The sequence below is a fragment of the Ovis aries genome, chromosome 6 (assembly GCF_016772045.2).
Source record: "Ovis aries strain OAR_USU_Benz2616 breed Rambouillet chromosome 6, ARS-UI_Ramb_v3.0, whole genome shotgun sequence".
Taxonomy (NCBI): domain Eukaryota; kingdom Metazoa; phylum Chordata; class Mammalia; order Artiodactyla; family Bovidae; genus Ovis; species Ovis aries.
Window position 1 is genome coordinate 15,687,035 of NC_056059.1, and position 15,255 is coordinate 15,702,289.

General features: G+C 38.8%; 1 protein-coding gene across 4 annotated transcripts in view; it reads left to right on the forward strand.

Moving 5' to 3' along the window:
* ELOVL6 (ELOVL fatty acid elongase 6) overlaps positions 1–14,149 on the forward strand; it is a 139,066-nt gene extending 124,917 nt beyond the window's left edge. For all 4 annotated transcript variants that reach the window (XM_042251140.2, XM_042251139.2, XM_004009618.6 and 1 more), the window contains one exon: positions 9,860–14,149. In XM_042251140.2, coding sequence (XP_042107074.1) covers positions 9,860–10,287 — 428 coding nt within the window. In that variant the 3' untranslated portion in view covers positions 10,288–14,149. The remainder of the gene's footprint in view (positions 1–9,859) is intronic.
* The last annotated feature ends 1,106 nt before the right edge of the window (positions 14,150–15,255 follow it).

Here is a 15,255-nt window from a genome sequence, read left to right on the forward strand (position 1 = left end):
CCTTTTCTCCACATCCTCTACAGTGTTTGTTATTTGTAAACGTTTTAATAATGGACATTCTGGCTGGTGTGAGGTGGCTTTGATTTGCTTTTCTCTAATAATTATTGATGGTTGAGCATCTTTTCATGTGCCTGTGGGTCATCTGTATGTCTTCTTTGAAGAAATGCCTATTAGGTCTTCTGCCCATTTTTCAATTGGGATGTTTGTTTTTATTGTTGTTCAACTGTATGAACTGTTTGTATATTTTGGAAAGTAAGCTCTTGTTGGTCATGTTGTTTACAGATATTTCCTCACAGTCCATGGGTTGTCTTTTTTTTTTTTTTTCTGTGTATGTTTTCCTTTGCTGTGTAGAAGCTTGCAAGTTTAATTAGCTCCTTTAATTTTTGCTTTTATATCTATTGCTTTGGGAGAATGGCCTTAGAAAATATTGGTAAGATTTACATCAGAGAATGTTTTGCCTATGTTCTCTTCTAAGAGTTTTATGGTATCATGTCTTATATTTATGTCTTTAAGCCATCTTGAGTTTATTTTTGTGTATGGTGAGAGGGTGTGTCCTAACTTCATTGATTTATTTATGAAGCTGTCCAACTTTCCTAACACCCCTTGCTGAAGAGACTGTCTTTTTCTTACCCTTGCCTCCTTGGTCAAAGGTTAATTTGGACCATAGGTGTGTGTATCCTTTAATAAACTTCTAATAAGCATCTACCATGGGCCAGGCATTTAAAATGCTGAAATGGAATTGCTACTTTATCAAAAAGAGAAATTTATCATATGAATTTTTTTATGAACCAGGCCCCCAGGCAGCTATTTTTTAATATTTAGATTAGGACCACTAGCTGCAAAGTCTTACACTAGAGAAGTGTTTTTCAGACTTGGAGCTATAGACAATGCCTAAAAGCCTACAGATATGTTTTTTAGGAATTTCAAAATTCTATGAGGACATTTTAATTTTGTATTTTCAGGTATAGATAAAAGATTGTCTACATTTCTCAGTGATTTTTTATTTAGAGTCATAGCGTGTCTGCTATGAGTCAGACTAAATAATTATTCAAATTGAGAAATATATCCCTTTGACTTTTACTTTATTCTGTGTAAGTATCCTTATGAACTGCCTCCCCACCTTTTTGATAAAGAATTGTCTATAGATACATGAATACAGTAAATGCATGAACCTTGATTTTTCTCTGCATGCCATCCCTGAACACCTTTACAGGTTCCCCCCCCCTACCCTCAAAAAGGACTTTGTTGCTTGCTTTAATCAGGAAAGGTGTCTCTCTGCTTCTGGCCTTTAGGCCTCTAATTGCAAAGGAGCTACTTCAGTCTTGGCTTCTGGAAATGCATTTCCCCGCCAGGGCTGCTTAGCTGTGTTCGGAGTTTTAGCCAGTTGTGTCTGAGGGACTTGAGAATAAAAATAGCTCCTTCTACCTTTTGAAGGGATAATACATGGAAGAGCCACACCAACCCATTCATAGTGGCCATTTTCCTTCAAAGGCGTGAGTAGCTCTGTGCTGTCTGTCCTCCCAGCTTCTACTCTAGATGGACACCTGAGTCGCAAGGTTAGGATTTGTGGATCACTCAGAGGTATTTGTGCTATAATCCTCTGTCTTGTTGGAGTGTTGTTGGTCCTGAGGAGGGTAGGGCAGTCAGTCACCTGTCTTTATTACTCTAGGCTCGAACATACCACTCCCTCCTGCCCCAATGTAGACCTTGTAATTAGACACAATTCTGTTCCCTCTTGAGGCCCAAAGGAGCTGTACGCTAGTTCCTTATGCCATTGGCTTGATAATCACTTTGCCCGGAGAAGCCTCATTCACCACAGCAGTTTATAGGCTGCATATCAAACAGTCCATTCCTTCACAGTTCAAACAAGGGATTGAAGTGCTGTCAGTGGGCTAAAGAGTTGAAAAACAAACCCTAAACTTGATGCAGCTCTTTAATGAGGGTAGTGTGTGACACCAATTCTTCCTGTGGTTTCAGATCCATTATACAGATATTTTCAGTCTTGAGTACCCTTTTCCAATTTTCAAATATGACTTATTCCCGTTCAGATATCCTGGATCTTACTTGATAGCTATCTTCCCAAGGTAAACCGCTTCATCAAAATAGATCCTAAACCAGTTCGCCTAGTTTAGTGAACATGTGTGCTTTAGATGGCTTTTTGTTGGTTTGGGAATTTAAATTCCTTCCCTGTAAAACATTCTTAGAAAACCTTGTCGCTACTATTTAATTAAGAAAGCTTTATTCATTTGGATTGTTTAGAATTTTTCTTATTTTTTAGGTTCCCAGTTCTGCTCTCAGTTCTCTATTCTGAACTTCCTAATGTGTACCAGAGAAAAAAGAACAGTTCTTCTATGTTCAATACTGAAAACTCTATTTTCCCACTCCCAAAACCTGCCTGCCTACAGTTTTCACTAAAGTTTTTTTTTTTTTATTGTGGCAAAGTGTATGTAAAATTGGCCATTTCCAGGTGACAGGCCTGCTGCATTATGGGCGTCGGCACTGTTGTACAGCCATCACACCATCCACCTCCAGAACTTTTATCTTCCCCAGCTGAAAACTCTGTGCCCATTAAACACTAACCTTCCCCCTTCACTGGACTTTTAATAGCAAGAAGGGCTTTCTGTCTCAGCAGAGAACAATGAGCTCATGTCAGTGAATTCCACAGCTACGGTCTACTAGATACTAGAACGAGTGAGGGGAAGAGAGCCACCAGCCTGCTTTGTGTGCCAAAATCTTTGACTGACTACTGTTTGAATTATATTAAAACCTGCTGAGGTTTTGTTTTGTTAAAACTTGGAAACATCTGCTCTGAGTCTAGGTCCTTGCTCAGTTGAGCTCGTCATTGTTTTTGAAACTCTGACTCAGCGGAGCTCCCGCTAACTCTGCGAAGAGGGGCGCAGCCATCTGTAACAAACTGCACACCCAGTGGGCGCTCTGTCTCTTGACGGCTGGGGCTTCCGCATGCTCGTGACCTTCTCCAGAGCTGCACACAGGCCTGCATTTGACAACACAGGTGCAGCAGGCAGAGTTCAGGAGGGACACTTAGATACCGGATCACCGTGATCTGGCTTCAGGCTGGCTCTTGACTGAAAATAGCCAAACCAAAGTTTAGACTGTGGTAAAGAACATGAACCAGAGGAAGCTAAAATATGTGACATGCCCAAAACATTCATGAGTCAGAAGATCCACTGCTTAAACATGGCCAAAATTCTTCCCATATTGCCCGCAGGACATTTGACCAAGAAAGATTGGTTGGCTGACACTGCATTCACAGTCTCAATATCTTTTGTTTGCATTTCTCGGTTGCTCTGTAGCTTTTGATAGGCCTGGATGTGGAATGCTATCAGTATGATTGGCTCACAACAAATTAAATGAGTTATTGTGTAGTTTTTCCCAGAGCTGCATGACTGGTGCATCTCAGCTGTGATATCAGAAGAACCGTGAGAGGTCTCAGGGCGTCCTTTCTAGAACCTCATTCAAGGGAAACTCCCCTTCTCTGGGTTGGTGGCCTGCCTGGAGACAGTAACTTTGATATGGAATCGGAGTGCTACTCCTGAGAGATTCAGGGCCATTACTGGAAGATTCTCATCTTCTTTCTCCATCTAATCACCCTGTATAGCTGTTCTGAGAAAAACTGTTATGTGTATCTAAATTAATTTCATTTTGAAGATATCATGGCATGACCTTTGCCCCCACCTCCCCATGTTAAGTGAAAACACCGAGTATGTCTTATATCAAGCCAGAGCCCCCCACTCAGACAGGAAGAACACATTTTTCCAGATTTGTAGCTTCTATGTTAGCCTATTCTCATGGTCTGTGTTTTGTCCGCTACCACTCTCCCCACTCAGACTGTTCTTTAGACAATAAAGTTTTAATATAAAGGTGATGACAGAGGTAAAATTAAATCTAAGGAATTTAAAAGGATAAAATGTTCATTATTTTATGGCAAATAATTATGTTTGAATATTGTACAGGCTTTATTTTAGTTAATACTTAGAGACTCAAGAGTCTCAATTACAAATAAATAAATTTGCTTTTAACATAAAATTCCTTGGAAATTCTACCTTCTTTCTGCTGTGAACAAAGGTAAGTTGAAATTACTGTGTCTATGTTATAGTCCAAAGAAGGAAGGGAGGCGCAGAGTAGTAATTACACAGAAATAGTGGATCTTTGACAAGCACACAAATAGCACAGATTAACACAAATAAGTAGACACCAGGTCTCCTAACACTAGTTGTCTCCCTTTAACATACAACTGAGAGTTACTGTCACCATTGATCATTATTATTCTGTCTGACATTTATAGGTTTAATATGTCAAACATCTCACAATAGAGAAGACTTCAAAGAAAATTTTATAAAAGGTTCAGAAATGCAGCAGCTGGAAACTTCCTTTCTGTTCTAAACAAATAAGTAATAATGTCGGAGTTTGCTTTTTCTTTTTTTTTTTTCATATTCCTTAGGTAGTAGTTGACTATGTGTTTTCTTGAAGAATAGCTGATTTACAATCTTGTTAATTCCAGGTGTACAGCAAAATGATTCAGATTTTTTGTTTTAAAATTTTTTTTTCCATTATAGTTTATTACAAGACATTGAATACAGTTTTCTATGCTATACAGTGAATCTTTATCAATTTTATGTATAATAGCATGTGTATCTGTTAATCCCATTGCTGTTGTTGTTCAGTCACCAAGTTGTGTTCGACTCTCTGTGACCCCATGAACTGCTTCTGATCAGGTGGCCAAAGTATTAGAGCTTCAGTTTCAACATCAGTCCTTCCAATGAATATTCAAGGTTGATTTCCTTTAGGATTGACTGGTTTGATCTCCTTGCTCTCCAGGGGACTCTCAAGAGTCTTCCCCAGCACCACACTTCAAAAGCATCAGTTCTTCAGTACTCAGCCTTCTTTATGGTCCAACTCTTACAACCATATACGACTACTAGAAAAACCATAGCTTTGACTATATGGACCTTTGTTGGCAAAGTGATGTCTCTGTTTTTCAATACACTGTCTAGGTTGGTCATAGCCTTCTTCTAAGAAGCAAATGTCTTTTAATTTCATGGCTGCAGTCATCAACCGCAGGATTTTGGAGCCCAAGAAGATAAAATCTGACACTGTTTCCACTTTGTCCCCATCTATTTGCCATGAAGTGATGGGGCCAGATGCCCTGATCTTAGTTTTTTGAATGTTGAATTTTAAGCTAGCTTTTTCACTGTCCTCTTTCACCTTCATCTAGAGACTCTGTAGTTCCTCTTTGCTTTCTATCATCTGCATATCTGAAATTATTGATATCTCCTGTCAATCTTGATTCCACTTATGATTCATCTAGCCTAGCATGATGTACTCTGCATATAAGTTAAATAAGCAGGGTGACAATGTATAACCTTAAGTTACTCCTTTCCCAATTTTGAACCAGTCCATTGTTCCATGTATACTAACTAAGCAATACTAACTGTTGCTTCTTGTCCTGCATACAGGTTTCTCAGAAGGTAGGTAAAATAGTTGGGTATTTCCATCTCTCTAAGAATTTTCCACAGTTTGTTGTGATCGAGACAGTCAAAGGCTTTAGCGTGGTCAACGAAACACAAGTAGATGAGATTTTTTTGGCATTCCCTTGCTTTTGCTATGACCCAGCAGATATTGGCAATTTGGTCTCTGGTTCCTCTGCCTTTTCTAAATCTAGCTTGTACATCTAGAAGTTCTTTTTTCACATACTGTTGAAGCCTAGCTTGAAGGGTTTTGAGCTTTACCTTGCTAGCGTGTGAGATGAGTGCACTTGTACAGTAATTTGAACATTCTTTGGCATTGCCCTTCTTTGGGATTGGAATGAACACTGACATTTTCCAGTCCTGTGGCCACTGCTGAATTTTACAGATTTGCTGGCATATTGAGTAGAGCACTTCCACAGCATCATCTTTTAGGATCTGAAATAGCTCAGCCGGAATTCCATCACCTCCACTAGCTTTGTTTGTAGTAATGCTTCCTAAGGCCGACTTGACTTCACACTCCAAGTGAGTGACCATACCATCATGATTATCCAGGTCATTAACTGTCATTTTTGTACAGTTCTTCTGTATATTTTTGCCACTTCTTAATCTCTTCTTAAGTCCTTGCTGTTTCTGTCCTTAATTGTGCCCATCCTTGTATGAAATGTTCCCTTGGTATCTCTAATCTCCCATTCTAGTATTTTCCTCTGTTTCTTTGCATTGATCACTTCAGGCTTTCTTATCTCTCCTTGCTATTCTTTGGAACTCTGCATTCAGTTGGGTATATCTTTCGCTTTCTCCTTTGCCTTTAGCTTCTCTTCTTTTCTCAGCTATTTGTAAGGCCTCCTCAGACAACCATTTTGTCTTCTTGCATTTCTTTTGTTTTGAAGATGGTTTTGGTCACCACCTCCTGTACAATGTTACAAAGCTCTGTCCATAGTTCTTCAGGCATTCTGTCTACCAGATCTAATTTGATCTCTGGTTCCTCTGTCTTTTCTAAATTCAGCTTGTACATCTGGAAGTTCTTGGGTCATGAACTGCTGTAGCCTAGCTTGAAGGATTTTGAGCATAATCTGCTAACATGTGAAATGAGTGCAAGTGTATGATTATTTGAACATTGCTTGGCATTGCCTTTCTTTGGGATTGGAATGAAACTCCTAATTTATCCCATGCCCTGCTCCCACTTTTCCCTTTGGTGACCATAAGTTTGTTTTCTATGTTTGTGAGTCTGTTTTGTAAATGAATTCATTTGCATATATTTTAGATTCTACATATAAGTGATATCATAATATTTGTCTTTGACTTCACTTATGATATTCTCTAAGTCCATTCATGTTGTTGCAAATGGCAATAGTTCTTTTTTATGGCTAAGTTATATTCCTTTGTGTGTGTGTAGCAGTTGTTGTTTAGTAGCTAAGTACTGTCCAACTCTTTGTGACCCCCGTGGACTGTAGCCCACCAGGCTCCTCTGCCCATGGGATTTCCCAGACAAGAAGACTGGCATGGGTTGCCATATCATATTTTTATCCATTCATCTGTTGATGGACACTTATGTTGTTTATCATGCTTATATGAACATTGGAGTGCATGTATTTTTTTGAGTTAGAGATTTTGTCTTTTCACAATATATGCCCAGGAGTGGGATTGCTGGATCATATGGTAGCTCTGTTTTTAGTTTTTTGAGGAACCTCCATACTGTTCTTCATAATGGCTGTACCAGTTTACATTCCCATCAATCTTTTCTGTTTACTTAAGGTCCCATCAGAACCTTAAGTCTTTCCAAGATCCAACATTGTCTGACCTTCCTTTGTACCCAATGTTTTAGGGCATCCTTGAAGAATAAGGGATAAGATGAGTGTAAGTACTAATTCCCCTTGTGGTTAATTAAATTTCAGAATAAGAAGAGGGACCACCTAGTTACCCTTGCTATACAAAAAGAAATCGAGGTCACCAAAGGTCATGAAGGATATTGATTTTTCTCATATCTGAAAACCACAGAGATAGGAAAGAGAATGAAGCATCTGCCACATAAATCCTGCTTTTGTCCCACATCCCAGTGTTTATTGTTCTGGTACTTGTTAATGGAATTGGGTGTATTTGTTACTGTGCCTGCTCTTCATCTATTTTTATGTAAGTGTTCGAAAGTATATTTTTAAGAATCCCTAGGCTTTTCAGAGAATCATTATCATCTACCTACATGAGCACCATTCTTGCTTCTATAACATAAATTCTTTACCTTAGATGCGAATAGTGGTCTTTTGGGTAGCCAGAATAGCTCAGATGGGAGAGTCAGACCAGAGAAACAATAGTCTTTTTCTTCAAGGGGTTAATGTTACTGAGATTTTGGATAATCCTGTAAAGCATTTTCAGAGTTAATTCCACAAGAAAGTGTCATCCTCAGTTTTTTATCACTTGATTCATTGCTACCAAAATAATACCTATTATCCTGTTCAGTAAATACAGAGGATTTTTGTTTTTCTGTTTGCCTAACTTTTCAAAATTTATATTAGAGTACAGTTGATTTACAGTGTGGTTAGTTTCAGGTACACAGCAATGATTCACTTATAAGTATCCACCCCAAATCCATCTCATTCTTTTTCAGATTCCTTTCCCATATAGATCATTAGGGTATTGGGTAGATTTCCCTGTGCTATATAGTAGGCCCTTGTTGATTATCTAAATGCCTAATTTATCCCTCCCCTGCCCTTTGGAAACCATAAGTTTGTTTTTGAAGTCTGTTTTGCAAATAAGTTCATTTGTATCATTTTTAGATTCCACATATAAGTGATATTGTGTGATATTTGTCTTCCTGACTTATTTCACTTAGTATGATAATCTCTCATCCATTGCTTCAAATGGCATTATTTTACTCATTTTTTATGACTAATATTCCATTGTATATAAGTACCACATCTTTTCCATTCCTCTTGTGATAGACATTTATATCACTTCCGTGTTAGCTATTATAAATAGTGCTACAGTGAACATTAGGGTGCATGTATCTTTTCAAGTTATGGTTTCTCTGAATATACACCCAAGAGTGGGATGGCTGGATCATAGGATAGTTCTATTTTTAATTTTTTAAGGACCCTCCATACCGTTCTCCATGGTGGCTGTACCAATTTACATTTCTACCAACAGTGCAGGTTGCTTTCCTTTTCTCCACACCCTCTCCAGGATTTATTGTTTGTAGACTTTTTAAAAGCAATTTATTGGAATATAGTTGATTTACAGTGCTGTGTTAGTTTCAGGTATACAGCAAAGTGAATCAGTTGTATATAGGCCATTATAGAGTATTGAGTAGAGTTCCCTGTGCTCTACAGCAGGTTCTGAGTTATCTATTTTACATCCTGTAGTGTATGTAAGTCCATTCCCGTCTCCCAGTTTATCCCTCCCCTACTTTATCCCCTAGTAACCCTACATACCATAACCTAGTTTTCTACATCTGTGATTCTACTTCTGTTTTGTAAATAAGTTCCATATACAGACTGGAATATTGCTCAGTCATTAAAAAATTACAAAATATTGATATTTGCAGCAACATGAATAGATCCAGAGATTGTCATACTGAGTGAAAAAGTCAAACACAAATGTTATATAATATTACTTATATGTAAATAGCCTAAAAAGGTATTTTTAATAGACTTTTTGATAATGGCCATTCTGACTGGTGTGATGTCTTTGTCTTTGGATATAGAGTATCTTTTTTGTCAACAGTTGGTCAGTAGTTACTTGTGATTTTGATGTTTTTGTGAGAAGAGGTAAGCTCAAGTCCTACTCGGCTATCTTGTCTCTTATCCAGGAATAGCCTTTTGTTTAAATTTTACTTTTCTAATTTCCATATGCCAAGGCTTCACATTTTATAGGGAACCTGCAAAAGTGTGTACTTTTGTCGTGTACCAAAGAAAGGTGGTTTTATTACCCCAGAGCGGCCTAAGAACATTTTACCGGGCACTTGAATTCAAATTTGTTTCTCTTGAGTAATGAATATCACTTGACTCTCTTCTAGGTGATATTTCCTAAAATGCATAGCCTCATTGGAAATGGACAATATACTTACTAGTGTCCCTTCCAAATCAAAAATATGATTGTGTGCAAAACACCCTTCTGACAGTAACATTTATGGAGTGCTTACCATGTGCCTGTTTTGTATCCTGTTGAATCTTCAAATAATTCCAAGCGATTATCTCCATATTACACATGAGGAAACTAGAAAATAGGATGAATAACCTGCCAGGGGCACCGAGCTAGTAAATGTCAGTCCACAAGTCTAACCCCAATCCGGCTCATTCTGAGGTACAAGTTCAAGACATTCACCTTCTTGGTACGGAGTCTAGCCAGGCGGCTCACGTCCGTTTCTGTTTGTCTTCCAGGAGATACAATATTCATTATTCTGAGGAAGCAGAAGCTGATCTTCCTACACTGGTACCACCACATCACTGTGCTGCTGTACTCCTGGTACTCCTACAAGGACATGGTTGCTGGGGGTGGTTGGTTTATGACTATGAACTATAGCGTGCACTCTGTGATGTACTCGTACTATGCCTTGCGAGCGGCGGGTTTCCGCGTCTCCCGGAAGTTCGCCATGTTCATCACCCTGTCCCAGATCCTTCAGATGCTGGTAGGCTGCGTCATTAATTACCTGGTCTTCCAGTGGATGCAGCACGACCAGTGTCACTCCCACTTCCAGAACATCTTCTGGTCCTCGCTCATGTACCTCAGCTACTTCGTGCTCTTCTGCCACTTCTTCTTCGAGGCCTACATTGGCAGCAAGATGAGGAAAGCAACGAAGGCTGACTAGTGTCGGGACTGAGGAGGAAGCCGTAGCTCAGGGTCATCAAGAAAAATAACAGACAAAAGAAAATGGCACAAGGAATCACATATGGTGCAGCTAACACAAAACAAGACATATGAGCAAACACACAACCCAAGGCAGCTTAGGGATAATTAGGTTGACTTAACCCAGTAAGTTAGTGATCCTTTTTGGGTGAGGACTCACTGAGTACACCTCCATCTCAAAGGACTGCTGCTGGAAGACCCCATTCCCTCTTTATCTGTCAACTCTAGGACAAATGAGAACAAAGTGGGCCAGAGGCAGAGAGAAGGCAAACAAGCTATTAACAGTATATGGAAAAAAATGAATTTACTGTTATATTTCTCTAAGGATCAAAGAAGTTTACTTAAAAACCATGTGAGCACATACATAAAATCCTCTCTAATCTTTTTTGACACTAAACTGGAGCCAACAGAAAAGGTAAAAATGGAAGCGACACGGGCTGTGTATCTAGAGTAACGCTTTTGCAAAATTGAAAGTACTTTTTCAGAAAGGTTATGGGTTGTAGCCCCCGTGAGAAAAGATGTCTTAATCACCTCCTGAGAAAACAGATGATAAACTATATTTCAACTATGAGAAAGACTCGTTCCCCTTCATAGCACAGCCTCAGTCTAGTGAGTTCACCATAACAAAATGGGGCACAGTATTTTCCCAGGGTTCTCCCTGGGAGGAAGGAAACAGTGCCGCCCAACTCCTGAAAGGGCAGCTCCAATCTCAGTATTTCTGATAGTTTTATTTTCTACCCCTAAATGGAGTAGGACACAGCATCCTTTGTTCAGTTGCCTTGGGCTTTCAAACAGAAGAATAAATATAAAAAACAGACAACTCAACCAAATTATTTGAAAAATAGACTCTCTTACCTGTAAAAAGTTGCGGCCCTACACCGAAGTTCTTAAGCTGGGAAAGAGGAATGAGCTGAAGATCAATATAAGAGAATAAGTACACCCCTCCATAGATGACTCCACACATAACTTTCCAAATGAAACCCTGTGGTACAGCCCATATTTTCTATATTTTTGTGAATTTCACAAAGCAACCCACAGGGCTCTCCTTGATCTTGGGTGAACACTGTGTTTCTGCATCATCTGCCTTTGCTCCCTAAAGCAATGCAGAGGTGCATAAAGTGCCCTCTGCTGGTCAAGCGGAGATACTTTGACAAACACACTTTATGGCAAGTTGAGCTGAACAGTTAACACACAAACGGCCCCTTTGAGACTTATTCTTCAAATTTTAAATGATATAAAATATTCACCATATTTTTGGCCAAATCAGAAGACATTCTTCCTACTTTGAGTCAGCTTCAGAAATTTTTTGAAAAGGGACTTATGCTCTGGAATTCAAAAATCAACTTATTAAGAGCCATATTCTTTTAAAAAAAGCTAGATACTATAATATCTGCAATATTTCAGTCCTTTACAAGCCAAATGTGTAAACATTTCTGTATTTCAAAGAAGCAATTATGTCAAGTTGTTCAATGTGATATAATAGTATTCTAATTGGTTATATAGCTTAATGATTAGGCAAACTAGATAAAAATTAGGGGCTACTACACTGCATAGATTAGACATGCATAACCACACATATATACACACAGATGTGAAGTCCACCAAACTTTAAAGCCCAAATAAATAGAAACATGTTTTCTGGCTAGCAGAAAAAGAAGCTGTTTAGCTTTCTTGCTTTGAGTGTGTACAGAAAAGGGATTTTTCAAATTATTTTTATATTATTTTAGCTTTAATTGTGCTGTCATTCATGAAACAGAGCTGCTCTGCTTCTCTGTCAGAGATGACAAGGGCTTTCTCAGCATCTCGTCTATGTGTGGAATTGAAAAGAATAAAGTTTTATTCCATTCTGTGTGAATGGTCTGAACCATGAACAGAGAATCCGTGCGAACCAAGTCATGACTGATGGGATGGAGGGTGGGCTGTATGCAGGGAAGGGAAGCTGTTATGTCTGTGTTAAATTATTGTGAACAATCTATGACGTCTTGACGTTGGTTCATAGATGCATTGATCGGAGAATGTATTATTAGGGCAAAAACTGACATGGACTGAAAAGACAAGTCCTGCTATAACAACTAATAGATTATTAGGATGCAAACAATGTTATTTTGAGCTTTGAAAATACATGATACTGTGCAATAAGCTTTTTTTTCTTATAACAGAAAATGAGCAGAATAATGAGGAAAAGGCCAAATAACAGTTGACTTGAATTTAACTGAAGGACAGTTAGAGCTTATTTGGTTAATTTAATGATTTAATCCATTGATTTATCAGTGATCCTTTAATGCAGGTTAGAATAAGGAAATAATCATAGACCTTAAACAGATTCGGATGCTTCCAAAGCACTTTCATCTTGGTACAGGTTCATACTTGTGTCTACTTATGAGATAATTTAGAAATTTTGTTTACGGGTTGAATGTCTAATAAATAGTTTTAAAATTAGCTAAATATATCTAAAGGCATTTCCGATGTTTATCATGGGAGGGGGAAAAATCACACCTTTAAAAAAATTGAAATTCTGGTATTACAGGTTCAATACACTGTTTTTAACATCTCAGCTTAAGTGATTAATTCTATTAATATATGAGGCTGGACCACTACCCCGTGGCAAATCTGAAGCCTATCAGAGAATTGACTGCCACATAGATAATCCTGCTGTCACTTAACATTCCAGAAAAACTTGGGCAGGCAAGTTTTTATAGCTGCCCCACTATGCTGCAATAGATTTCCTTTCTCTTAAAGATTTTCCACTGCACTTCAATTCCAGTATCGTGAAAACATTCCTGGATTGAAAACGTTTTTTAAACCAAATCTTCATTTCAAACATAAATGCATGCAATTTGATACGCAAGGTCTGAGCATCCACCCAAGTCTACGAGTTTGCAGTGAAAAACATTCTAGCGAGAAATGCTCTATTCACAGATCAGGAGGTTTTATCTAGACTTTCTAATTTCGCTCATGAGAACAGAGCCACTACTATATTCAAAAATCATGTATTGAGATGATTATTCCAGTTAATTTACTCCCATCCTTCTAACCATCTGTTTCCTTCTCCAGGGGATCTTCCCAACCCAGGGATCAAACCCGCATCTCCCACATTTCAGGCAGATTCTTTACCATCTGAGCCACCAGGGAAAACTTTCTAATCATATGCTGCTAAAAACACAAGGGGACAGGGACAATACATTCAAATATGTTGCTGATGTGGAAAGAAAAAATTATATCCCCTGTCATTTCTATTAATGGGGCTCTGAGTCTGGAACTTTACTGAGTAGGGTTTTTGCAGAACAAGATGGAAGAACACTTCTAGGAAAGAGACTCACAGAAAAAAAAAAAATTTTTTTTTTTAATCAGCTGTGGTATCATTATCATAAGATAAAACCTGTCACATTAAGAACAACAAAGCACCTAGAGTAAACTACACTGGAGTAGAATATTCCACAAGTCTGGTCTGGTTCCAGACTGCTGGGTTACCAGGGAGAAATAAGCTCAGGTTGCTATTATGAGAGAACAGCCTTTCTTCAGATACAACTAATCTCCAGTACACTTTCCCCCCCCAGTTTGGTTAATGAATCTTCAACTTAGTTGTTGGGTTGGTCATGCGCTGACTCAAGAGGGCTGTTAGGAGAGTGGAGATGGTCAAACAGACCACCTCCTTGAGTTCAGTGCTTTGAGCTGTGTGTGCATGGTCTGTGCCTGTCTCTTAGACACTTCTTTCCCTGAAAATGTTTCCATCCTGAAAATTACAATTGTGTGAGAGCTTTATGATGAAAGTCTAGTGGTCCGATCTTTTTGTTTTCAATAATAAATATTTTGCTATCAATTCAGGATGGTAGTAGAGCCTATTTTCGTGCTGTGAGTCATTGTCTCCTGTAACTTAACTTGTTATTCTGTCCTTTTTCTATCTGTATACAGGAACCAATTCTTTGTGCCTCAGACCCATCACCAACCAAAACAGATTTTGATAAGAATGCACCACAGGGTTTGGCCTCTGTTGCATACACGTTGAAGTGATAAAGCAATGATACTCTATTTTGTGCTGACAATCAGGATGAAGTGTTAGGTCCCAGTCTTGCAGTGAACCAACAGCCTCTGTATGCTGGTACCCAATACTTAAGCAAAGAAAGAATCATTGTAGTTATAGCATTTTCTTGAATGCCAGTTGTAACACACCAGTTATAAACATCTTTGAGCCATATGGCAAAACCCATAGCTAAAGAGACCAGTTAGGTACCCCTGTGCAGAGCATCAAAGACTATTCACAGGCCTGTTGAATCACCAAGTTACTTGCTTCATCCCCAGATACTCTGAAAATTCAGGGCTCACAGAGAGGGAAAAATAGGCCCCAGATCTCCCTTCCTCCTGAATTATACTTTTTTTTTTTTAAGTGAAACAAGTTATTCTAGCACTAAAACAGACAGTGGGAACACATCTGTGGCGGGGTTCAGGGGTGCTGGGGAAATCTTAAGAACGGCAGTTTAATTTCATGTTGGGCAAGTAAAAGTCTTCACATCAGATACACTTCACAGAAATCCAAACATGACACTACATTGTAGTAAACAGCTCCTGAAGCAACTGGTTAAAGAAACTGGTTGCATAAATCACAGTCAGGCCATTTTCACAACATATTTAAGCCAAGATTTCAAGGTCCCGACTCAATGCTGGTATTGAACACTGTCATTCTCTCAATGCTTGGTGTCTCTGGAGACTCTTCCCCAGAAGACAGAACCCTAGAATGCTCCAGAAGTAGCCTCATAGTGCTGCCCAAGCCTGTCAATTCAAACAAGTCTGCTCTCTGGGCATGTTCAGGCAAGAGGTTGCTTACTGCTACCTGGAAAACCACTGGAAGATTCTGCTTCTTAGAGGAGCCAGTGCCTCTATTCATCTAAAAGCCCACCCATATAAGCCTCACAGAGCAAATTACAGCAATGTT